This window comes from Manacus vitellinus, unplaced genomic scaffold (assembly GCF_001715985.3).
Source record: "Manacus vitellinus isolate BGI_N305 unplaced genomic scaffold, ASM171598v3 scaffold_4_pilon, whole genome shotgun sequence".
Classification (NCBI taxonomy): Eukaryota; Metazoa; Chordata; class Aves; order Passeriformes; family Pipridae; genus Manacus; species Manacus vitellinus.
The window spans coordinates 19,323,399-19,349,785 of NW_021940604.1; the positions used below are offsets into that span (position 1 = coordinate 19,323,399).

At 37.2% G+C, this 26,387-nt stretch overlaps 1 protein-coding gene across 1 annotated transcript in view; it reads left to right on the forward strand.

Annotated features, from left to right (window-relative positions):
* The first annotated feature begins 11,283 nt into the window (after positions 1–11,283).
* The window catches only part of FRK (fyn related Src family tyrosine kinase), a 47,650-nt gene continuing 32,546 nt past the window's right edge, over positions 11,284–26,387 (forward strand). The window contains exon 1 of the mRNA XM_018078323.2: positions 11,284–12,127. Within this exon, the coding sequence (XP_017933812.1) occupies positions 11,697–12,127 (431 nt within the window). The 5' untranslated portion in view covers positions 11,284–11,696. The remainder of the gene's footprint in view (positions 12,128–26,387) is intronic.

Here is a 26,387-nt window from a genome sequence, read left to right on the forward strand (position 1 = left end):
ATGAGGTCTCCCCTGAGCCTCCTCTTCTCCAGGCTGAACAACCCCAGCTCCCTCAGCCTCTCCTCATAGGACTTGTGCTTGAGTCCCTTCACCAGCCTTGTTGCTCTTCTCTGGACATGCTCCAGCACCTCAATATCCTTCCTGAACTGAGGGGCCCAGAACATCATGCCTGATGCCTGCTTTCCACACAGAACAGGCTCCTAACACCATGTAGGTTTAGAGCACAAGAGTGCACTAACACGTCCAGGAGAGCAAAAGAAGCATAATAGAGTGTGGTAACATACATAGAGACATAAGAACCGTGTCAAAATACCTCACCATAGCTGCCACACCGAAGTTGCAGGCCTCTGAGCGAGACAGTTATTCCAGCTCCTCTCTTTTTTCGTCCTTAAGAGGGCAGCAGTACGACACATTGGAGCATCCCTCTGAGTTAGCTTTGAATCGTCTGCACCCTAGTCTATTTTACTGTCCTTAAACTTCGTGTGTATTGTCCTGAGACGGTGTAAGTTGGCTTTGTCGGTTGTGTTTTGTCCCAGCTATACAGTTGTAGCCGTTTGTCTATCTTGGCAAAGGTTATAAGAGTTTAGTTAAAAAAAGGGAAAAGGCCCTCATATTACTGTGGCAGAGTATGCTAAAAATAAGACAAGAATTTGAACAAACATGAAGTGTTTTCATTTTAGACAAGGAACACCTTCATACAGAGAAGTCAGGTCAAAACATTTTTTGCTGTTTGTTTTTAAAAACATATGAGAATACTTCTGGAGTAGCATCAGTCAAACCAAAAAGTGTTGGGTTGGGGTTTTTTTATACATTTTATTTTAGTACACTGGTAAAAGATGAACCTCAGGTTTGCACTTGATTTAGCTTTTAACCCATGAAATTGTTCAGTGCACAGGTAGAAGAATGCCTCACAACCCAGCATTCCCATCGTGTACCAACAGAGTACCTCCATCCTCCCTGAAGCATGATGCCCACTCTCCCTGCTGGGATAACTCCTTGCTCTTCACAGCACAAACTCCCCATCTGATAACTGTTACTTTTATCCCAGACTGACAGGAGGACAGAGCTCACATCTCAGGCTCACCCAACTGGCCCAGCTCAGCGAGCTCTGTATACATGTCTCCTGAGATCTCCCCTCAGACTGGGGTAGCCCCCAGAGAAATATTTCTGTTGCTCTAACTTGGCTCCTGTCTCGGGCAGATCGTTGTAGCACCTTTTGGTGCTGCCAGAGCAGACAACCACCCTTAACAGCTCCTGAAAAACCATGACACAGGTCCCATACTACAGACACTTACTAGCAATATACCACAACCATTCTGCTTCCTCTCTTAATGCTGGATCAATAACCAGATTCAAATACAATGCAGTTGATTTGGCATAATGACACCATTCCTATTTGCACCGAAAGGGCCTAAGGAGCATAAAGCTAGCTTCATCTCTGACCCCACAATCACAGCCTGAAATAAAACTCAGTAGTTAGTAGTGGGTGGTAGTCAAACAGGTACAACACATTTCTAGGTTTTGGCATGAAATTGTACTTTCAATGGGGTTCTTCGCATGTTTAAAGTTAAACAGGATTGATGGATTTGGTTTCTTGATTTTAAGTTTAGGACATTAAGAAGGAAACACATTTGTTTGAGAACCATCAGAGAAATAAGCTAAGAATATACAGAAGCAGGCCTATGACTTGTTAAAGACTAATGCTTTAGGTGACATAGATCTATCAACATTAATTCATTTTAAGGATAACCTGGTTCTCTGTGAGAGAATGAAAGCTGTCAGGAATATGTTTTCTTTGAAAAACAGTCACTAGTACTCCCTGTTTCTTTAGGAGACCATTAAAAGTTGAGCAAAATACTACATAATCTGTGACAGACAGGGTACCTTGTTGCTAGGTACACAAGCCTGCTGAATATACTTAACTATTGACCAGGATTAAGATTTGATTAAATTCTAGCAATTTCAGAAGTTTTACTGTTTATTGGGTTGTTTAGTAGCCTTTTTATATGGTAAAAAATATGGACACATCAACTTTTTCAGTGGAATCACATATGTAAAATTTATAGAATCTTGCTGGAAGTAGGATATCTGATTACATCTGGCATCTCATATTCCTTACATTCTGTCTCACCAGCATAGAAATGAGACTCAGGCTGTTAAAAAAGACAAGATTCCTGAAACTAAACCCAATAGTTCATCAAAAGGTTAAACAGACAGTAATCCACTAGGTGCTCAGAATCTCTCAAAAGCCTGCTTATTGTCCTTATCATCTCTCTCAGATCTTGTAATCTACCTCAGGCTGTTCCCACACAACATGAAAGAAGGAAATGAAAATCAATTATTTTGTCAGAATGATTAATAGCCAAGACTTATTGCTGGACCCTTAGTGAATATATATTTTGAAACTCTTCATAGTTGTTTAAATGTACTTTGAAAAATTTTTCTTTTCTAGCTGGATGGATGTTACATTTAGCCAAAAGAAATTGTACTAGAAATATGGACTTTTGGGGAAGCTATACTTCCAAAGTAGACCATTTTGTATTTTATAGTGAGAGAATTGTGCAATTTCTATTATTTCTCCTATGTTTAGTTTTTTTGGGTTTTTTTTGTTCTTTTGGACATACCGTTATTCTATGTTTACAGTGTTAAACATAAAATCCAGAGGAGGACTACTCATTCCTCTGTCCTCGTTTCTCATTCATTCACGATGTATTCATGGACAGATAACTTTAATTGCTTATGGCTTCAATGTCTTCATAAGCAAAACTGAAATATGTCTAATACAGACCTTCTAATGATTTCTGAGTTGGTCAAGTAGGTTGCAGACTTGCATTTCAAGCCTGACGCTAGTAATTGAAAAAAAAAATCTGATGTATTTCAATGCACAGTCTGCACAAAAGAACAGAGCTACTGAAGAGCTGATGGGAAATGCCACAATTATGAAACTGCAGACTTGAAGATAACAGAACTAGGAAAGACCTAAAAACGGTCATCTTCTGCCCTGGACAGGATCAATCCAACTACAAACATTCTTAAAAGTCAATTGTCTAACTACTTAAAATGTACCACAGAGCCACTGAGGCGGTTTGTAACAGTCCTTACAAGAGAACATTGAGCTTTTTTCCTCCCTCCATTTCTAAACAGCCTCTGTTGCTCTAATGCATCTTTTTTTCTTATGTTGTCTCCTATTCCTAGCAGATGTGAGAATCTCATCACTGTGCACCAGACTTCTATCTGTTTGAAGGCTGCTACTATGTTTTCCCACAGATGCTTTTTGTTTAATTATTTAAAGTCTTTCCTTAAAGGCTGAGGGGTTTTGAGCCTGTTTACCTTTCATTCTCAATCTGGATGATATTCATTCATCACTCTTTCATTATCATATAGATCATTATCAAAGTTTCTGGAATACAGGATCAAAAACTGGGTACATTGCTCTAGTTTTGGTCTTACTAGAACTGAGTACAGAAATAATTAACGCACTGTAATGTAACATAGAAATCTGCTTTTAATGTAACAAACAAGTTAACTATTTACAATCATTACCATGTTAGGATTTTCAAGATCAAATTCTATCACTATGAGTAGAGAGCCCAAGTTTTGACTTCTTTAACAATAAGCCATCTTTCTTAAGGAGCATTTGATCTTCTATTCAAGAAATACTTTCTTCTGTATGTGCTTATTGCTGAATATAAAGGACAATGAGAGTGATATTCCTTGGAGCTGCAATAATAAAAAGCTAATATTAATGCTTATAAATCTAAAATATAAGAGCTTATTTTGAATATAAATTGCATTTGATATTTGCTGTTCTGCTTCTGCCTCTTAGGAGTGTCTAGTAATGATCTGATGAAAAGATAAAAAAAAAGTATGCTGGATTTTGATAAGAAAGAAGTGATGTAGGGATATATATCCTAAAACTGTAAGTATGTATTAAGTCTCAAGAAGATTCCATCATGCTGATGTAACTCTTTAAAGATCTGTATTCTTTTTCTATGTAAGTCTGCAAAGAAGATCAGAACCACCTCTTCTACTTTTAGGAAAACAGTATGTTTGCGTTAACCTATATTGTTGTGTTGAGCCTCATGCTCGTGACAGAAGAGAGGGAATTCTGATAACTTTTAAAGCTGTGGAATACAAATTTGAGAAAATTTTTCCAGATAAAGAATTAAATTATTTTGTCTACATTAACTGAAATCTATATCAGAAGTGGTCACTGTGAGTATCACTAAAGCTGCTGGCTTCTTATCCCCTTTCCCTACGTTTATAAAGATAATTTCTTGCATGTTGGGTAATGTTCTAGAAATTTTCTGTATCTCTAGAGGGAGAGAAGAATACAGAAACAAAAGGAAACAAAGAAGATTATGAGTATACATATATTCAGGACAAGTTGCATCCTTTTCATTTGTGAAACTTTGGATTTTGCACACATAGAAACAGATCAGACTGATGCTGAAACACAGTAAAGAAATAACTTCACATACTGCATCTTTACTTATACATTAATACTATTCTAAATATAAGTCAAAATTTGATAAAAAAATGATACATGAACTAAGGGTAAAAAAGTAACCTTGCTCTCAGTTAAACCAGTGAGTATATTGTCACTGACTTCAGAGTAAGACAAACATGATTTTAAGACCTTTTAAACTGAATCAAATATAGAAATTAGTCATTTAAGTACTGGTATTTGTTGACCCTCAGATTATACCTAGGCATCTGAAGATGAGTAGGTAAGATAATGGTTTTTAAATCAGCTGTACCCTAGGCCATGGCTACATTATGGTGTTTAAGATTTTAGTTTCCAGAATTTAAGGCATAACATGACTGCTCCTTCCCAACATAATTTTGAAGTAACCCCCTGTTTTGTAGCTTCCTTTTCTGCCTATCCTTTCCTTTTCATATGGAAAATATGTAAGTGCACATCCTGAGGTTGCTGTGGGGCACTTCTAATCCCCTTTGCTCTGGCTTATAAAGAGTATCTTACATTTTGGGTAACGTTGTTTGTACAGCACCTCACTGTGAAAGGAAGATACAGCAGAAAGAAAACAGGTGGTAGAAAACTAGAAAATATACAAGGAGAGAAGGACACCTAGTCAGGAAGGTGGATGGAGAGTGCACAGGGTTCATATAGTCGTGGAAACTGATTATAGACCCAGTCCTTTTCTTCTCTTTTACAGAGATTTTAGCTGTATAAAATCCTATGTATGCACAATTTCCAGTAATGTGATTTGTTTGGTTTGTTTAAATACGATCTATCTAGCAGGAAGGATAAAAGTAAAGTGGAGTAGAGGAGGAAGTGCTGATGTCTTGTCCCTGAGATCTATTAACAAGGCCTGTAGGAATGGTTCAAAGTTGCATCGCGGAGGATCCAACTGGATGCTAGGAAGCATTTCTTTACTGAGAGGGTGGTCAAACACTGGAATGGCCTTCCTAGCGAGGTAGTTGATATCCCAAGCCTGTCAGTGTTTAAGAGGCATTTGGGCAATGCCGTTTATAACATACTTTAACTTTTGGTCACTCCTGAAGTGGTCAGTCAGATGATAATTGTAGGTTGCTTCCAACTGAACTGTTCTATTCTATTCTATTCTATTCTATTCTATTCTATTCTATTCTATTCTATTCTATTCTATTCTATTCTTAATAGCTAGCATTTTTCTGCTGGTTTTGCATATAATATTTTAGCAATTTAAAGTAATTAATAAGATATGTTCCTTTATATGGTATATCAGTATATTCTAATTGTGAATTTTAGCTTCCTGTGAGATGCTGCCTTTCCCAGGCACAGTAAAGGTCAGGAGAGAGCGATGATTTTATTTTTTAAAAAACCCCCACACTTTCACTCAAAGTTGAAACAATGAGTATAGTTCTTTGATACACTATCCCTTTCCATCTATCTCTCTTTGGACTTCTTTTGATGCAATTCCAGTTTAAGATAAAAATGGTAAATCATGTTCACAAGCCATCCACGGCATAGCATGTAGACTTTGATAGTGTTATGTGAGAAATAATCTTTACCCATCATAAAATCTTCATAAATACATACAATTTCTAAATTTAAAAACTATTTATAATAGGGTCAGATTTGGTATATATTTTCCTAAAAGAATTGCAAAGTCATGTTTGCTGATAACATACCATCTTTGTCATCCTTTTGCCATATTTTTTCCCGCACAGATAGATTCAATTAGAAGTGTTTTTTATGCCTTAGAGAGCTGCAGCTCTCTGGTTTTATTCAGAGGCTACTTCATAGAAAGCAAATTAACTTACAATTTTTAACAGTGTGGGCTGTATATCATTTAGAATAATGTACAAGGAAATGAAAAATAATGGCTGAGGTCTGGTCCCATTACCGATAATGGCAAAACTTGCATTAAATTTGAGCAGAGTGAGATTTGTTTGTTTGAACAAATAGCAAAATCTCTATTCTGTCAGTTCTTGACAGAGCCTTATTCCTCTCTGTTACTTTGTTGTCGGATGTAGCCCTGTTTCAGGCTTGAATTTGGTTAATAAATAAGAAGCCCTCATCACCAAAGCACTTGAAAGTGTACTTTTAATGCTTTCTAGAGTAGAGATGGATTACTGGATTAGCCTTATGGAAATAAATAGCCATAGTTTTCTCATTACAAATGCAAAAGATTTTGAATTGGAAAATGCTGAATCAAATATAACTCTATATGGTTTAAGATAATAGACAAAACCAGGACAGTGATTAATCAATAAGAGTAAATAATTTTGTCAAGAGTAAAATTAAGCACATAATTTATTTTCACTGAAAAGAATAGCAATTTGTAAATTACAGAAACAAAATGGAAGTGCTGATTAAAAGGATTATAAAAAAGCTACAAAGTGGTGGTATTGTGTTCCATTTTAATGTGCAAATGAAAAAAGATATAGCTGAAAAGACAACTGTAATAAAAAAACCTCACTGTGCTTTATTTCAATTTGTTACCTTAAAAAACCTACATTACTTTAAAATCTTTAATCATTTAAATAGTTTCCTAAGCACAGATTCAAAGCAATATGCTTTTGGTTTTCTTCTAATTTCTTTAAAGATCCTATTACTTGAACATTTTACTTTGCTAAAGCATTTGACTTGCTTTATCATAACGTACTAAGAAGTTTTTCTAAGAGAGGTGTATAATGCCAAATATTTAAACCAGCATACATTAATGTAACAGTATAGCTCCTAACTTGAAAAAGATTATGCAATACAGAAAGTTATGATTTAGGCAGCAGTCTCATACATTATTTAATTACAATTCTTGTATTTTATATCCTAATTTCTCATTTTCCTACATGAAGTTTTTTACTGTTTACAGAATTCAAAGCAATTATGAAGGAAAATGCTTGTTTCTGTTTTGATCTCGTCTTATTAAGGAAAAGTATTCTCTCTTTTAATTTCCAGGTTTTCTTAACAAAACTGTTGGTGGATATTGTCTTGGAATATTCTTTTTTCCCCAGCAGAGCACTGTTCAAGCTGTAATTCTTCTCTGCATGGCATAGGGGAATTGTTCCAAACATCGTGTATCATCAGTACCAAAGACTGATGCTCAGTGATGTTCACTCCTTGTCTCTGAAATATGGATGAGCATATTTATGTGTTGAAGAAGGGTTCATTTTTTTCTGAAACTCTAAGGTTTTATGTATTTATACCAAGAGTTCCATACAGAGCACATACAAATCAATACTCATAGGAAATATCTGTAATTAAAAGTCATACAAAATCATTTTTGAAAGCATGGAACACAAATAAAATATATCAAAACAAGACTTTTGAAATATTATGGATTCAAATCTTATCTGTACTTATTTAATACAACTCAGTCTGATAACTTACTTCATGCAGAGCAGGATCTCATTCCAAGAGCACTTCAATTAATATCAGTACTGTAGATTAGGTTTGTACTAAGCTTACTAAAACATATAATATTAACACATATTATTAACAATATTAACACTCTTCATTCAGACAACTAAGAGAAATATGTTTCACTACCATGTTTAAACATGATTATTTTGTAGAATAAACAAGGCCTAAAGAATATTGACTCTAAGTTAATTAGAATTTGATTTAATGGACTTAGAGGAGTACAAATTAATCCTGTAAGAAGGCTCCTTGCAAGAGTCTTGCTTACTGGACTTTGTAAGCAACATGTAGAATATAAAAAGGAACTTCAGATATCTATCATCTGTTTTTTTCATTATGGAACCAGGAAGTATACATTAAAAGCAATGGGGAATTACCTAGTTTGAAGGAAGAAAGTACTGCTTGATTGAATAGATTTGTTCCCTTTTCTAAAATCTAAGTTTATATGGTCCTGTCAGACAAGGCTTTTAAATGATCCATCTTTGTTTTAAGGTGTTGCATATTTCAAGAAACTACTTGCAATATTAATGGGTGTTTTTTTATAACATAGAAACCAGAATACTAAATTTCAGTATCCATACTGTAAATGTGCCATTCTGGTTATAATAAATTAATCTTTCTCACTAGCTAGTGCTGGCTGTAAGAATGAGGTGACACTCTTTTGTCTTTCTCAAAGCATTTTTGCTAATAAAATTCATCAATATATCTGATTAAGTCTTTACAGTCACTTTACCCACAGTAGCTTATTTATTTGAACAATTTCTGCTTTGTATTCAACCCCCCAAACAAATTAAATAAAGATGCAAAAGGCCAATAAGCAATGCAGAACTGTTTGGCCTCCCCTTGCAAACAAGGAAAATATAGTGGGATGCAAGGCAAAAGAATTAAATTAAGCTGAGAAATAGGTGTTGCAAAGATTATCCTATTAAATTACATGTAATACCAATGCAGAGGACTCAGACAATAGTTTATATTGAAAAGCCCCTGAATATACATGATTATCTTAATTTGTTCCAAACAGTGAATATGAAAATTAGGATTATGGGATTTATCGGACTTTACTTTTTTTCAGTAAAACCAGTAAGAACATTTTTATTACATGCTATCTTTTTTTCTTGCCTGTGATAAAATTATATAGTCTCTAAACCATAAAGAGTACTACTTTATTTTCAGATATGCAGCAAATCTTCAGTAAAGTCACCAGGATGGGAACAAAGACCCTCGCAGAGGCACTGCTGCAGTGTGGCCACCACACCTCACTTCCTGACCCATCCTACATGGGCTAGGGAATCTGCTCATCAGATCTCAGTAACCCCACTTCTCTCTCTTTTTGAGGAGAGTTTTAAATCTGGCTAATGAATTTAATGACTGTTTGTTAAAGTCTACTTCTTTAATGCACAGAACTGGTCCTGAAGATCTGTACGAAAGCAATCTGGTTTATAGTTATTTCTCATTTCCAGCAAAATTCTTTCTGCTCTTGTAAAGCTGAGCAGGGGCATAAATTTAGAGAGAAGATGAATTTAATTCCTGGAGCTCTTTGAAATAAAGTAGTCATATACACAAGGCTTAAGCCCAGTTCTATAGTTATAAATACTTAGCTGAATGGTCTCAGTGAATATAGTGTGATTTCTAATGAGTTTGTATTTTGGTACCTCAGTGTAAATATGGGCCTTGATCCTTAAAGAGCTGTGCAGGAAATTGATTCTGTATGATGGAAATGACTCCGTTGTCATGATGAATCTATTCTGTTCAGGAAACGTGTATGCAAATCTTTGCCAGATTAATGCCCAAGTTGCCAGAAACACAAAACATTACAGGGAAAATCAATCAAATATGCAAACTGAAAATCCCCAGATTACTTAATAGTAGTTTCTAATATTCTGTGCTTTCAGTAAATGTAGATAATTCTTTAAACAAGACTAATGAAGATAGCTTTTTTATCAACACATGCCTTTACTGCCTTTGGATATTGTCTATCACACGTAAGAAAAGTAAATATCTCTTGGATATCTGCGTTCGTGTTATGGTGTAACTAATAATTGCTGTGGCGAAAAATCTTCTCCAGTGGTGCTTCAGAAGCTAAATATGATTTTCATAATCTGCAAAATCAGCATGCCATTTTTTTATCAGATCCAAAGAGTTCACTACAGATCATGAGGTTTAGTGATCACTTAATATGTATAGTACTTCCTCCTTTATTTAACTTCTTTTGCAGCATTGCATAAGAGGAGTGTGTGAGCAGTTCCCCATCCTTCTCCAGTGGAGATGCACCTGATAGTAATACATTTGCAGTGGAGATTTTTTTCAGTCATCCCACAGTCCCTAGTTCATCAGTAGGCCTCTGCCACTGGTCTCCTTATTCAAATGAATGAGAGACTTGATGAAAACAAGTGACTTGTTTCTGTTATTTGGTTGTTTTCTTTCTAGTAAAGTAAAGCAAGAAAATTCAGCAACTCTAAATGAATCTGAGAGATGTGTAAACGTTTTAGGAAAACAGCACCATGTTCCTGACAAAAAAAAAAAGAAAAAAAACCAAAAGAAAATCATGGAAGTCAGGTTTTCTTAGTCAGCAGGAAGCCATAGGTCCATGTGTGAGTTTTGATTGACCTCAGTAAATAGACTCTCATCTGTAAGAGTTTACCTCTTACTGAAATGCCACCACAAAATGCAGACAAGGCTATCTGCTTATTTCCTGTGCTTCTTGCTCCTGCTCCAAGCATTGCATGTCCTGCAGGCTGTGGTGATTTCCAGCAGCTGTAAAGATATGAGATATGACTGCTGAGATATGGCAGCCAGCTCCTTAGCCTGCTTTGCCATAGCAGTATCTAAACACTCGTGCTTGGTCTGTATGCCAGGTTATAAGTGCTTTAGAAATGGGAATATACTGGTCAATGCAGTTTCATTGGTTTACATGGTGACTGGAAGACAGCCATTATTTCTGTATGGGCTTGATATAATTAGACAACCACCTAGAGCTATTTTTTTTCGCTGATGTCTTTGTTTTCTTAAAATGCAGAATAAGGAATGCATTAAAATGTACCGCTTTATTACTGTAAGCTGTACATATTTGTTTTTCCTTGTAAGAAGTGCCAAACCCAGCTGAGTAAAAAAAACCAAGGGGTTGTAAAGGGCAAGCACTTGGTAGGGAATGCACCTGGGTGTGAGTGAAGGCAGGAGCCACAAGTGCACTCCGGATGAGGGTGTCTGCCAGTCTCAGGTGAGCAAAGGTTTCCCACTGCGAACCGAAACCAGTAGAAACCAGGAAACAAAAAGAAATATTCAGTTAAGCTGTCCACGTCAGAGACTACTGAGGAAACAGGCAGTTCAGCTTGGCTAATGATTACCAAGACAGACTTTGCCTACGTTAACTGCTGATCATATGACCGGACTCCACCTGAGCTAAGAAAACACCCATCCCAAGCAGTAGGAGTTGAGAAGACTCCCTTGCTTAGATGTTCTGACATTACTGTTTTGCTGTAGCAGAAGAGGCTCCACACTTTTCCATTGTTCTCAGAGCTCAGCCCAGCACAGCCGTTGTGTTGCTTTCCTGTTCCAAAAAGGAAGTGAGAAATTTCTTCCACGTGTGCGCTGGCACTTGAATGCTCAGGTTTCACTCCCTAACTGGGAGCTGCCTGTAATGAGCTCTCAGTGGGGTTTGGAGAGGAGCTTCCAGCTGTGCCAAGAGTTTTTTCATTTTGTGCCAAAGGAGGAGGGGGAGAAGAAATCTGCAAAAAGGTGAAATGTTGATGGTGCAAAAACTGGTCTAAGGGTCTTGCAGCTGGGAAAAGCAAAAGAAAAGCAGAAGCAGAGGAAGGAAAAAGAAGCCAGGATGGGAAACTTTTGCCAGAAGCACTGCCCCTGTTTGGAACCTTACATCCCCTGCTTATTCTTGGGGACAAATGATGAGCAGGATGACAAAGTGGGCCAAGTCTTCGCCAACCTTGCTGTGGTAAGGCCTGACTTCCAAGCAGGACAGAAAGACCAAGAGCATAAGATAAAAGAGAAACCTTTACCTCCGCTGCCTGGCCAGCATCTAGCGAACATTTGCACCTTTGTGGCACTGTTTGACTACGACGCTCGCACTGAGGAGGACTTGAGCTTTCGAGCTGGGGATAAGCTGGAAGTGCTGAATGCATCCCATGAGGGCTGGTGGTATGCTAGGCTCCTCCTGCCAACGGGGTCAGTCTGTCCCGGACGCAAGCTCGAGGGCTACATCCCTGCTAACTACATAGCTGCTGACCAGAGCATTGAAGCTGAGCCGTGAGTAACCCACATAATGTGCACTGCAGACTGTTTTCTGTTGTGTTGAATGGGTTTGGGACAGGAAGTTACAGCCTTTTCCCTTGCTGAGTAGTGCCCTGCCACACTCAACCTCTGGTGATCCCAGTGGTGGTAGCACTGGGCATGTGGAAGGAAAAGGCACCGTGGTCACAAGAAAATAAATTACAAAAGGCAGAATATGGAGAGGTTTTATTTTGGTTAAAAGAATTTCCCTTTCTGATATACCCTAATCACTTGTTTAAGAACCATCTGGGAAGATCAGTGCGCTTTGCTACTGTGATAGTTCATTATTTTTATTGGTGTAACAGTAAGAGTGTGTTGGATGCTATGCAGAGGGTGAAAATGTATGACTCCTGCCCTGAACAGCGTTCAGCCTAACAAGCTGCAAAGTTACCAATTAATCAGAGTTACAGGAAGCTACCTTTACACCTTTCAATCTTCTTACAAATGATGGGTGAGTCTCTAACAGATAAGTTTCTTATGGTTTCCTCTACATTATTTGTTTCTTCTTTGGATGCAAATCTCTACTCTCAGGACAAACTTAACTGGAGGAAGTACTGCAGGGGGCAAAAGAGTAGATATAGCAACGGAGTACAAACGGACGTTGTTAAACTTTCACTGAATTTAATTATGCATCCCATGTTTTTCTGCCCTTTCAAAACATGCCCAATCTTATTTAATATTCTGATATAGAGCAGAAATCACAAGGAATCAGTCACTTGGCTCCCTAGTGAGGATGAGTAAGGTCTGAGTCAGCTTGGGCTTCACAGTTACTTCTGCATGTTGCAGTCAGAGGCAGCATTTGCTGAAATTCATCTGACTTCAGTTTCAGAGATATGTTTTGGCAAAAATTATCAGTGGGTAAAGAAACAGCAGAAAAGGCATTCATTATTAGTCTCAGAATTAATGTTGTCTTTAGAGGGATGATGTTGCAGCTTTTCAGTTAAATCTCATTTGGACCTGAAACATCATCTCTGACCTGATCAGCTCACTGTATTGCCAAGGGCTAGGAAAATTGGCTCAGAGATGATTATGCTAGTCTTTTATCATCTGTAGGATTTGTGCTAGAGGTATTTTATGGCAGGTATAGGATTCTTCTCTAACATGAAGACTTTAATTTCCAGAGTCTGACCAGCTGTTTCTATATTTCTGTATTCAGACAGACAACACTTTCAATAGTCATGCTCAAAAAAATTCTTCCAATTGCAGAAATTAATCTGCAGGGAAGGCATTTTCTGAATCACTAGAGAAATGGTGGTAGGCTTTAATTCAGCTCAGTTTGGCCTTTGCTCCCTTTCTAGAGCTAGCTTTATTAGAAGTCATATAGGATTTCTTCATGCTGTTAATACTTAGAAAGTAATTTTGCTCAGTTATAAAACAATGTCTCAGCTCTTAAGGTCCTTCTTATATTTTTATACCTATAGCTTCAAATACAAAGTTAAGTTTGCCGAAGTGTGTTTTTGTGTAACCTCTGTTTTTTCACTTGTTACTGAAAAAAATTTTTTTACTCTTCTTATATACTTTTCTCTCTTTAATAATAAAGACTAAGTTACAGCAAAACATTCTTCTTTATCGATTGGTAGAATACTGGAGAGGAAAAAATGGAGAGCTTTTACAGCTCTCGGAGTAATTTCTCAAAGATGAGTTTTTAATTTCACAGTAAGACTAATCTGGCTAAACATATTGTCTTTTCTCAGATTTCTTTGTAAGTCAGTTGACTTTAGCAATCTTCATATATATATAAGACTGTTTGCTGTCAACCCACACACATACAGCCATAGACTTACTCAGATTAGGAAGGGCCTCCGAAGGACATTTGAACCAGTCATCCCAATTCATACCTGGCCAAAATAAATATAGACTGTTTGCTTTGTTGAGCATTTCCAGTTGAGCTTTTCAACCTCATGGTGAGGATTTTTTTGCCTTGTATAAAAATATAATATCCCTTGCTACGATTTCCTCCAAGAATTCCCTTTCACCCACCTCCTGTATTTCACACCTCTGTTATCCTAACGAAACAGTAAGAGCAAGAGTAATGCTGGTTTAAAGAACTAACCTTTGTTTTCCCTAAAGTGAAGACTGCAAGTAGCAAAAGAAGTTGTTCTAGTGTCTCTAATTAAAATTCAATGTTTTAATCATACTCTCTGCCCAAACTTAAGTTTATCTTCTCTTATCTTTCCATTTTGATTTTAATTCCCATTGGTGCTTGCCAGTTGTTCATGGACATGATATAGACATTTGTGGAAACAGGCAAAGTTTCTAATGCATCCTTACATCTTGTATAGCAGTCCTGTATGGTACCAGCACAGAACTGACAAAGAATGAAAGACACAATCTCATGCTCACCTGCCAAAATGCATATGTACCATATACTTGCAGTGTATACTTGACCTAATCAAATGCACATTTTGTAGCATCAGACAGCTACTGTATATCTGCAGAGACAATGTGAATTTTAGCTTTTTTCTAGACTGCATCTTCAACTTAATAGACCAAGAGAAACTGGCTATACTGTTCTGAGAAAAAGACTTGATTTATGGTGTAACTCTTAGGAAGCTTGTGAAGAAAACCAAACTGACCATACTTTTTAGCAGCTGATTTCAGCATGTTTGTGTAGAAACTATTAACAAAATTACATTCCAATGCATGCATGGCTACTCCATAAATTCACTTGAACAAAGGGATGAAGGAAGGAAATGTTGTATAGTGACTGAGAGATGATAGAACAACTCTGTAAGTTTAGCCAATACATGCTTGAAAGCTGCATGCAGAGCAGCGACATTTCTTTTACTAATCATTTCAGTTTTGCATGTGATCTTCAAGATTTTTAACAACAAAATATTATCTGGCCCTCTCTTATCAACATTTTGACATGGTCTTTGTTATAGAGAAATTAGAGATCAGATAGTCCATCTGGGTCTGTGTTGTCCATTCTGGCAGAGAATAATGCTAAGTCATATCTCGTTCTTAGCAAGTGCTGCAGCAGACCAGTTTGTCTCCTTGCTAAAATGTGTGTGAGTTTTTATCAGGGAGAAAAGCTTTTTCTTAACTTTTCCTTGGTAAGAAAGAGAATGAAGTAAAGTAAGAAAGAAAGTGAGAAACTTCTTTAGATAACAGATTTTCTTCCTGGAAGTCTCTGACTCTGCCCAATGTGATTGAAGTAGTGCTGATAAGGTGGATCAATAACTGGATGAAAGGGCAAAAATGATGTGCAATATCTCCAGTCTGGGGAAAACAAAACATAAACACTCTTCATATCAAAGGGAATTTTCAAGTATCCATGGCTATCAGAATGCTCAAGTAGAACTGAGAAAGAATGAGATTTCTTTACTGTGTTGCTCTCCTCAGACCAACAGTTATTGGTAGAAGTTGTATGCTAAAATTGCAGGGTCACTTTTTATATTAAATTTTGCTGATATATTTATATAATAGAACTAACTTATGGCAAAAGTCAAACACTTCTTATTTGTGCATGATATCTTGTTAAAAAAAGTTTATTTTGCTTCCTTCCTTTGGCTTGAGCTATCCCTTCCTGGTTGAATGACTTGGATGAAATCAGTAACAATCTGTGTGAATAGATAAGGTAAAATCCATGGCTTGGGTCCTGCCTGCTGCAGCATTGCAGTCCAAACATGTGCTGCATAAGAGTAATTACATCCAAGAAGTGCACACCTGCTACCATGAAGTCTGTTTTGGACAGACTGGGGAAACAAGGCCCTTCATTTTTATATTTACCAGTAAAGCATTTTTTATTGCTGATCTCTTCTAGCACCTGCAGTACTCCTTATACCAACAACAACCTGTCAGGTGGGGGGATTGTGCCTAGTGCTTCTTGAGACAGATGTGTTCTCCTGGCCCCACTTGCAGTAGGTGAGACAAAGCAGTCAGAGAGTGGAAGCATTCAACTGTAGTCATGTACTGAACTTTCTCTTCATAAGGAAATAACAAAAACATTATTTTAAATAATATCTGACCAAAACCAGACACAAACTACACTAATGATAAATTAGCAACTGTAAGAGCACTTGGTGTTTTCTTCTCTCTGCATCACAGGCAGCAGACAAAACCACAAGCCAGACAGATTTTTCATTTCTAAGGTAGTTTGAGGGAGGTTGTATCTGCTGCATCCCATGAATTTGGAATACTCTTCTTTCTGTTTCTAGACACATAAGATTTAGAAAAAGGAAAACAAAAAAGGCAATTGGAGATACAATCACATAATTTAACTTGCACATCCAGCAAAGGATGATCAGAAAGAACAATTTGACTAACACCAAAATCAGAATTAAAAGATAAATTTCCTTGGCAAAGAATATGACCTTCCTGTCTCTGTGCTCTTTCTGTGCCTGTTGTTCTGCACTACAAACAGGAACCATAGTAACACATTCACCTGCCCTTGTTTTATTACTACCAATTGTTTAAACTAAACAAGAAAATGACATAGGGCAAATGTCATTTGTTGTGGACAAAAAATACAGCCCAGCTGTACAGTTAATTTTAATGAAGCAAAATTAAAAGAAAACACCTCACTGTTGCAGTGACACAAATTCTTTTTTTTTCTAGAGGAGCGATAGCGTGTACTTAGAGAGGGCTCTTGCCTGCCATCCTGATGGAGCTGTTGGCTATTTATTGAAAGTCAGTTTACAGCCATAAAATCACAGAATCATTGAGGTTGAAGGAGACCTCTAAAATCATTGAGGGCAATCGTTAATCCAGCACTGCTGTGTTCACCGCTAAACACCAAGTGCCACATCCACATGCCTTTTGAACCCTTCCAGGCATGGTGAGTCCACCAGTTCCTCAGACAGCTTGTTCCAATGTTTGACAACCCTTTCCCTGAAGAAATTTTTTCTAACATCCAATCTAAGCCTTCAATTACACAACTTTTCCTCCTGTCCTGTTACTTGTTATCTGGAAGAGACCAACCCCCACCTCACTACAATCTCCTTTCAGGTAGCTGTAGAGAGAAATAAGGTCCCCCCTGAACCTTCTTTTCTCTGGACTAAACAACCCCAGCTCCCTCAGCTGCTTCTTCTCCTTGTCCTCCAGACCCTTCCCCAGCTACATTACCCTTCTCTGGACATGCTCCAACACCTCAATGTCTTTCTTGTAGTGAGGGGCCCAGAACTGAACACAGGAATAGAGGTGTGGCCTCACTAGTGCTGAGTACAGGGGGACAGTCACTGTCCTAGTCCTTCTGGCCACACTATTTCTGACACAAGTCAGGATGCCATTGACCATCACTCATTCCATATGTTCATGCAACACAAGATTGCTCTGCTGAGGGAATTAAATCCATACAAATTCCTAGTAGATTAGGTCAAATAATATCACAGCAATTACTTTTAACTTTTGTCAGTTTTAGAAACATTTCTTATCTCTTATAAGAAATCTTGTAAGATTTCTTATGTAGGTATTTCCTAGCTGGTGGAAACCAAGCCCCAGACCTAATCAATGAAACCTCACCAGTCAATTCCACAATGAGCTTTTTAAACAACCCTTTGAAAGCACAAATAACTTGTAGGTTATTTTTGTCAATTTCCATAATTCCTTCACCTTCTGTGAACTGACTCAGCTCTAACTATTTCATACATTAACTGAATCCAAGTTACTGTATGTGAACAATAAAGTGTTCCCTGAGCTGACTTGTTTCAGATTTTTTGCAAAGTCACTCTTATGGGGTTTTTGCTCTTATAGTTCCCCTCTGTTACAGTACAAACTCCTGAGGACACCAACAGAATTAGCACTAACCTTTGTACTGAAATAAACTTGTAAAAACTGTTCATTGCTAACAGACTACAAAAAGTACTAGTAGATTGTTCACATATTCTTGGAACCTGTTAAGTACAAAAGTTATTCTTATATATTTTTTTGGTAGAAATGGTCTCTTTATTGCCAAAATACGTATTTATTATAAAACACGGGAAAGGCTGTATGTGAAATTGCATCTTTTCTTTCAATTGATATACTTTATGTGTGGTTTTTCTGTGTGCATACTTGTGTACACACACACAACATAAAGTTTGTAAACCAAATATTTTTAAGATCATCTAGCACAGCCCTGTGCGATGAGATATGTATTGGAAAACTAGATCATACTTTTGATGTTTTTTGACCTTGTGTTTACAGTATCTAAAGTACTCAACGTTTGAAACTACCATGTGTGTTGTGGAGTGTCTCTCTTGAACTTAAACGATTGAATACTGCAAGAAGACCGTGAATTTAATCACTTAACTTCTTCAATTGTGGTTCAGCACTCCAGTGCTGTCTTCAAGCACATCTCAAACGTTGACTTAATTTCTGCTCATTTCTTAGATAGAGTACACTGAAAGCAAAAGGAAATGGTTTACAGAACTGTGAAATGTCAGGTTTTGTCAAGTGCCAACACTATTTAAACATCCGTGTGTATACCCATGTTCAGAAAATGTGTGTCTCTGCTCAGAAAGGTGGAAGGAATTATGGTGTTGTTGATGAGCATTTCATGCAAACTTGTCTAATTTAGGCCACCTATTCTCTGGCAATGTGTTTTTCTAAAGTATATAACTTTATCTATTCAAATTCTGAGAAATTAAGAAATTTCCTCCTACCTTGTCTTTGTTTGAAATTAGTGTTAACATTATATATTATAATCATTAAATACTAGTTCCCATTACCCTGTTTTAAAAGATTTAGCAATGAATCATGTGAAGACCAGAAACAATATCCTTAAAACACATGCTGCAAACATAGCCAGTTAGCATTTCCTACAGCTTGGTGAAACCCCAGTGGCCTTTACAATGCCTTTTAGGGAAAAAAAAGTAAATAGAGAAAGACCATGTACTGGTCATAATAACTCAATAGTCCTGTTTAGTGGTTTGGTTTTTTTTAGAGCCAGTAGGAATAAGTATAACATATGCTAGCATAGATTAGTTGGTTTTGAATAATGTTGCTGGCAGAAACGTTCACCAGGTATTGTATAAAGTTTCCTCAATAGCTGTCTTTGATGGCTCTCTGTGCAGGACAATACAGAGCTATGCAGAGCTGAGTGATCTCTGAGCAGGTTTAGAACTGAGAAATAGTAACCAACAGTTCATCCAGGCTAAGAAGTCCTAAAGATGAAGTCAGGTATCTGTGTGAGGAATTATTTTGTAACATGTGAAAAGCACTGTTGGTTATAGAAGACTTTCTTTGTGTAGGATCCTATCTGTACTGAAGAGATTAAGTCATAAAAACATAAGAGATGCCCTACAAGGTCAATCCAATAGCCCGCTCTAGCCCCATTTCTTTGTTGCAAAAAGGATTTTGTGAAAAGTGAACAAGCCTATCTACTTTCTTTGGTCTCTTACCTTTGTACTTCACCAAAGGCTGGAACTGTTGTATAAGCAATGTCAGAGGGTACATCACTGTCATGTTTAATTACAGACCTATTCTCAAGTCTGTTTAGCAAAACCATAGGTGCTGACACTGCACAGTTCTTTATTTCTGTTAGTGGGCAAAGACCAAACTATTAGGACAAAAAAAAAAAAACCAAATCCCACAAAAAACCCTCTCCTCTCTGCAGAAAGTTTTATATTCCTAAACAAGTGTTCTGTTTTTTTTTTCTAGATTGTTGATTGCTTAGTTATGAGTGATGTAAAAAAGGACACACTTAAAATAAATAGTCACAACAAGAAATGGTAGCACTGTGTAGGTCCCCACGACATTCAGGGACTGGTCCTTTACAGACCACACCTATCTGCCCCATCTGCACTAATGTACCAGAGTCAACTGGGCTGCGGGCATCAATGACTTTACTCTCACAGGTTTACCCATCAATTAATTTTGCTTCCTACCAAAGATGCAGTACTAAACTTAGGATGTGAACTGTTAATATCCTGCAGGATATTATAATACATCCTATTATGTTCTGACATGAGGCTATAGCAGATCTTGCAAACATTATGATATTGAGCAGCCTTCTATTAACGTAGTTTAAACAGCACAAAATTTGCCTGCACTTTTATTTTAAAACAGTTTAGTAGAGAAAATATGATTAATCAGATTCAGATGTTTTTCTGTAGTATAATGTTTTGGGTTTTCTCAAGTTATGTAAGCAAAGTATGCATAGTAGAGAAAGAATATAATTTATTAGGTGATATTTAAAAGAGAGACAAAATGTTATTTATTACTCTGTGTAAGAGGAAAAACAATTTTCAGTTATTTTTAAATAGTACTATATGAGATATATTTGAAGGCCTTTCTTTTGTTAGAACTTTAAGAGATTAAACTTCTTCAGTTAATAAGTTTATCCTTCATCACAATTTTCCTAAGTGTTGGCATTCAGGTTTTCACCTTATAACTTTGTGAAGAAAACCATAAGTGTTATAAGAAATTAGAATGGAAATCTACATCTTTGCAGTTTTCAGTTCTCCAAACATGCCTAGAATTCATCTGGAAATAGCTCTTCAGAAGATCAAACAAAATATTGATCATGAATGTATTCCTTTTCCTTGTCACTTAAATCACATAGAAATACATAATTTTTTTTCATGCTGGTACACTAATCTTAGCCAATGAAAACTGGAAGAACAAAGCAGTGAATTAAATAATAAGCGATGACTCCATAAAGGATTGCACTAATTGACATTTTCATTACTTCTATGCAGAATATTTTATTATATTTTACCTTATAAATTTATCTTCAGTAATATTGGTAAGGATTTTTTCCTAGCTCTCTCTCACTAATACAGATATATTTCTAGTTTAATTAATATTATTCATCCATATTTATAGCACAAACAATTTTGCAGCACACTTTTTCAAACCTCACTGCATAAGAAGATAAAAAAAGAAATCTAAGACTCACATGTGGGAATGAATATGTAACATGAATTTCAGAAATTATGAGAAATCACCAACTTCAGTTTTCCTTTTGAAATTACTGATCTTTTCAGTTAGTGGAAGTCTCTGTAAAGAAATGCGGATGGGGTCTTTGCTCCTCTAAGAGTATGTAGTGAAAGGATTCATACACAAGAACATGCAGAGAGAAAACCTGTGGGGCACATGAGGAGGGAGGTGGTGATGAGAACAAGCCTGCTCAGTTGTGCTGACAAAGAAGGGTATGCAGTGTGGGAATGTTTCTTTTTCAGGATTATCTGAGCACCTTGCCAATAAGGAAAGGGAGGGAGACAAACACGCAGACATCAAACCTGACCAGTTTATGTTGACAAAGACAATAATCAAAAATAAACTCAGTCACACTAGTTGATGACCTATCAAGAAAAAACAGGCAAATCAGACTATGCAATAAATAAGGATGTAAACCTGGGGGTCCAGGATGTTGCAGAGGCTTCTGCGTGGCTTCATCAAGTGATGAAGCAAGGTTTAGGGAAAAGGGATCAGGAAGGAAAAAAGTGAGGGGTAGACTCTCTGCCCCATGTTGAGTGCTGCAAGGACTGAGTGCCAGCTACTGGGGGGACTGGTGAGACTACTAGACCAGCAACTGGAGTCAGAGCTGGGGTGTAGGTGTCTCTGGCCTGTGATGTCAGCTGCTGGAGCAGGTGGGGTCTTGGTGCCAGATGCTGAGGGTGAGTGGGGGTCTTGACTACCAGCCACTGGGTTATGTCTTGAAAAGAGATGCCGGGGAGACTGGTGTGTGTGAGGCGAGTGTGGGTATGAGGGGCTGGGATCGAGGCAGGGGTTTTGGATAAAGAGATGGGCTGTTCTGGTTGTTCAAGGGAAGATCTGCAAGTGTGCATGTTCTTGTGAATCTAGAGAGTGAGTGTGTGTATGTGTGCGTGTGTGCACATCATCGCTAGTGATCTTCTGTCTTTGCCAGTGAAGAGGATGAGCCTGGCTTATGAAGAGATCTGCTCTGCCACCAGTGTCCTGGGCAGGCAAAGGGGGTTTTTTGCTCCTAAGCGTTTCTGTATTATTTCTGTACTGAGGTGAGTTTCCCTGTGAGAAAAGAAAATAATTTCTCTGGAATGATTTTCTCAAGAAAATCAATTGAGTGCTTTTGGAAGCTGTAATGGTTTAAGTGAATGTATGATTGAAAATTTTCTTGTCTATTTGAGTTTCCCTTAATGTTAAATCAATTCATGTTATTTGTGTTCTCTGTACCCTGTTAACAATAAGGCTACCTCAAGGTTTCCACTTTGTTCCTCAGTTGGTATGAATACCAGTTATTGCCTCTTTTATTGTATATTATGTCAGCATTTCAGTATTTTTGTTCATGTTTCTGTTAACAAATGCATACAGGTACTACTAGCATTGATGCAAGATTTTACAGTGCTATTTGGTAGACTACACACCAGAAATAGGCTCTGCAGAACACATTTTAAGTTTGGATTTTTTAAAGAGGTGATCATATGGCTATATTTCACACCTAAAGTCCCAAAGACAACGGTAGCCTTTCATTGATTCCAAATACAAGCTGTTGTTTTAGAACAAGCTTTAAATGCAATGGGACCCTTATCCAGGTACCAAAACCACTACAGGAAACAAACTTTGATGATTGACTTTACGCTTTTAAATTGGAGAAATACCAGGGACTTGTGTAAATAAAACACCATAAAAAAGTAATATGTTATCACTTTCATCTGCTATTTATTTTTTCATATAGAAAAACTTCAGAAGAGGTTAAATAATACAGCATGCAGATGACCAATATTGTGGAAAATTAATATAAATATTGAAATCAGTTACACAATAGCTAAGCGGGGACTCACAAGATGAGATCAATTTATGGATATTTCCGCAAATTAACTCTATCAGACTGTGATTTCATTGCTGCTTTATTATCTTTTGTTCCTATTGTACAGTGAACCTAGTATTGGGTGGGCTATGTTAATTAACAGAGCCCATGCACTTGGCTTTGTAATACTATAGAGAAATAGTCACTTCCAGCCACCACAGAGTGCAAGAGTAGCCAAAGGAGCAATGGTTTGTCATCCTGCAGCAGACTCAGAGCAAATCAATTTCCATGTTTGCAACACAGTCAGCTGCTATTATCAACTATTGAAGAATTAATGGAGTATTATGCATAATCCCTTACAACAGAAACAGATGACGGTATGGTTATGACCTACCGAAGTCATTACTGGAAAGGTTTATACACAATGTGTCACAGATTTTTAGACTAATGGACCAGTAATATTTGTGTTTACGTTTATGAGACAGTAAATTTGTACTGGACTGTAAGAGGAAATTCCTACCCTTGTGGTGGGTTTAAACCAATTTACTCACTATTGAATTTTCCCTTATCTAAACAATCTCAAGCAGTTACTTAAACTTACTGTAAAAGGCTGCGAAGCCCTGGCAGCCCTTTCTTTTTGGCAGAGCTTAGTATTTCTAACAAAAACAATGGGGTAACATGAAACAAAGATATTTTTTAGACCAAAACAGACCTTGTAGGCTCAGAGTCCTTTTTGACACCTGTTACCCTCTTCTCATGAGATCTGTTATTTTCCAAAACTGTGTATTTCACACTGTAATGATTATTCAAAGAAAAATCTCAAAGTATAGTGAAACTATAGACAGCCACTTTCAAACATGCAGACAGATTTTTAAAAACATACATAACATAAACCAGTGCTGCTCTGTTGCTTTGATAGATTTCTGCTGCTAACATAGCATAGAAATGAACCTTTTAATTTTTCACAATTACTCACATGTTCTATGTTTTTCTCAGTGGAAAGAAAAGCAAACTTATTTCATCCACTGTCATTGTGAAAAGACTGAGAAACTCCAAGTCCCGCACATGATGCACGCAAGATAGTCTTCATTTTAGTTTGTGAGAAGTTATTCAACAACAAGGAGCTGAGTAATATACATGACTCAGATCTTTACAAAGCAAATTTATTGTGGTTGCCAAAGGTTAAGTGTACTGCCTGACTTAACCATTCCTGAAAACCTGAATTTCTAGTTTCGCTTGGAGGAAACTAGATTGTGATTATGGTAAATAAGTAATCAGGACTGAGCTGTGTCACTATACATACACAATTAAAATTATTTTTTATTTTAAGTCCAAGTCAGTTACTTTCTGCAGTGTGTTAGGATTTCAGATAATTTACTTATGCAGATAGAGAAGGCTGTTGTTACCTAAACATTTAACAACTTCCCCTGACTCACTTTTTGCTGATGGTGCTTTGGTGAATGAGGTTTAAAGCAGTGATATCTGGACAATAAATATGTGATGAAAATTAATATTAAGGTGTTCTCTTGACAAGTACAAAAAATAAGTGGTGTAATGAACTAAGAAAGGGAACGCGAAAAGAACTATATAGCACAATCCTCACAGTGGACATTCTGTGAAATTTTTTCCCCAAGTAGGGCTGAAATAGCTACCAAAAGCACATACCCTGTGGGAGCAGGGTAAGACAAAACCCAGCGTTTTCTGAGCAGTGCAGCAGCTCAGGCAGCAGCAGGTTATAGCCCTTGGGCACTCAATGCAGTCCTCAGCTTGGTCTTGTCTTTATTTTCTCATTGTTGCCTATTAACTCTGGTTTCCTCTCTTCGCTCCATCCATCCACATGCATATCCTATGGTCCTCTCAGCTTTGAATTTTTACTGTCCTGTTTTCTCCCTTCTTCCTTGTGTGTCCTATCCATTCCTTTATCATTAGCTTTAAATTCCTTCCTCTTAAATTTTGTGTTCAGTATCTGATGAAAAATTACAATGAGAGACAGACAACATTCTAAATGATCCCAGGCTTGCCTGTAGAAGGAGGTAAGGAGGAAGGGCTCTGTTTTCAGAGGACCTACAACGCAATCTGCACAATGAAAATCTACAAACCCAGAGTAATCTCTAACTTTTCGCTATGTAGATTCTTGTGCCGTATCTGAGAAGGCTTGTGTTTTTGAAATGCTCATGAAAGGAATCTTGCTTGCTAGTGTTCATCTTCATGGTTTAGCCTGACTACAGATTTTGATTCTTCTCTTTTTTTTTTCTTTCAAAAGCTGTCATCAGGTTCACTGTAGATTATAAAGGGAAAATTGAAGCAGCCAGCACTCATCTCCCACACTTCTTCATGCACGCAGCTCATCATTTGTAAAGCACATCTGTTTCTTAACTATGTTATATCTGGAAGGCTTTCATCTTTGCAGTAATATTTCCTAATTTCTTGAAATATCAGCTCTTGAAGAAATGCTATTACTTCATTAGTCTTATAATTAAGACAGCCTAATATTTTCTATCAGAAGAACTTGTTTTGTTGCTTTTTCCAGGCTTTACCTGATTGGGTGTGAATTTTCCAGGGACATACCAGGCACAGACTGCCTCTTTCTCTCCCTAAAAGCAAAAAACATGGCTCAGAACAATATAAGAAATCCTTTGTGCGTGTACTTTGGAGAAGTAGGAGAGATTAATATTTAGGAAGGGAGATTGCTGTACTAAAAGTGTGTGCTTTTCTGCCATCTGAGAAAACTTTGTTTTAATCAAACCAAGGCTTTGGAAATACAATTACACTTTATATGTGATAACCAAACATATTCATTAAAATTTGACAGCTGCATTCTATATTTTTGATATTTTGGGAAAACCCAGCAAGTGCTTGAAGCCTTCCTCTCAGTACAGAGAGGACTTGCTGGTGGTTCCCTTGGTAACTTCTGCCCCTGCTTCTGCACTCTTCTACTCACAGCAGACTGCAAACCTGTCATGGATTAAAAGCTGGTTCAGCAGCCCTTTGTCCTGCACGGATGACAGTAGTGAAGAGCGGTACACACAAGCCTGTTCAGGTTTCCCTGTGCTGAGTAAGGGCACAGTATGGTCATATGATGAAAGTAATTGAATAAGACCCTGGAGGATCTCTCTATCTCTTCAGCTTTCCATGCATCTCCCCTTGTCTCCTCTGACACAGAAGTTTTCGCCTATTGCTGTCCAAATAAATTACTACATACTGTACATCATTAAATTCCCTGAAAGATAGGCCCTGAACTTTTCAAGCTGGACATTCAAAATTAGTGAAAAATGTTTGTAATAGTTTCTTATTGTCTGGGCTGTTTCTCCACTGCAGAAAAATTTTATAATTAGAAGTGCCACAAAAAGAATGTAACAAATGTTTGTAAAGCACTGGGATATTACAGACACGAACATTATAATAGAGGATGTTAGGAAATAAACCACTCATGTAATTTTGTAACTGGCATTAAGACCAGAGGCTAAACAATGTACAGTAAATAAACTCTATCTACACAACGACGAAACTAAATAGAGGGCAACTATTGATTGAACAGCATTCGTATTAACAATGTAGGGAGCACTGGATATGACCATGTAATTA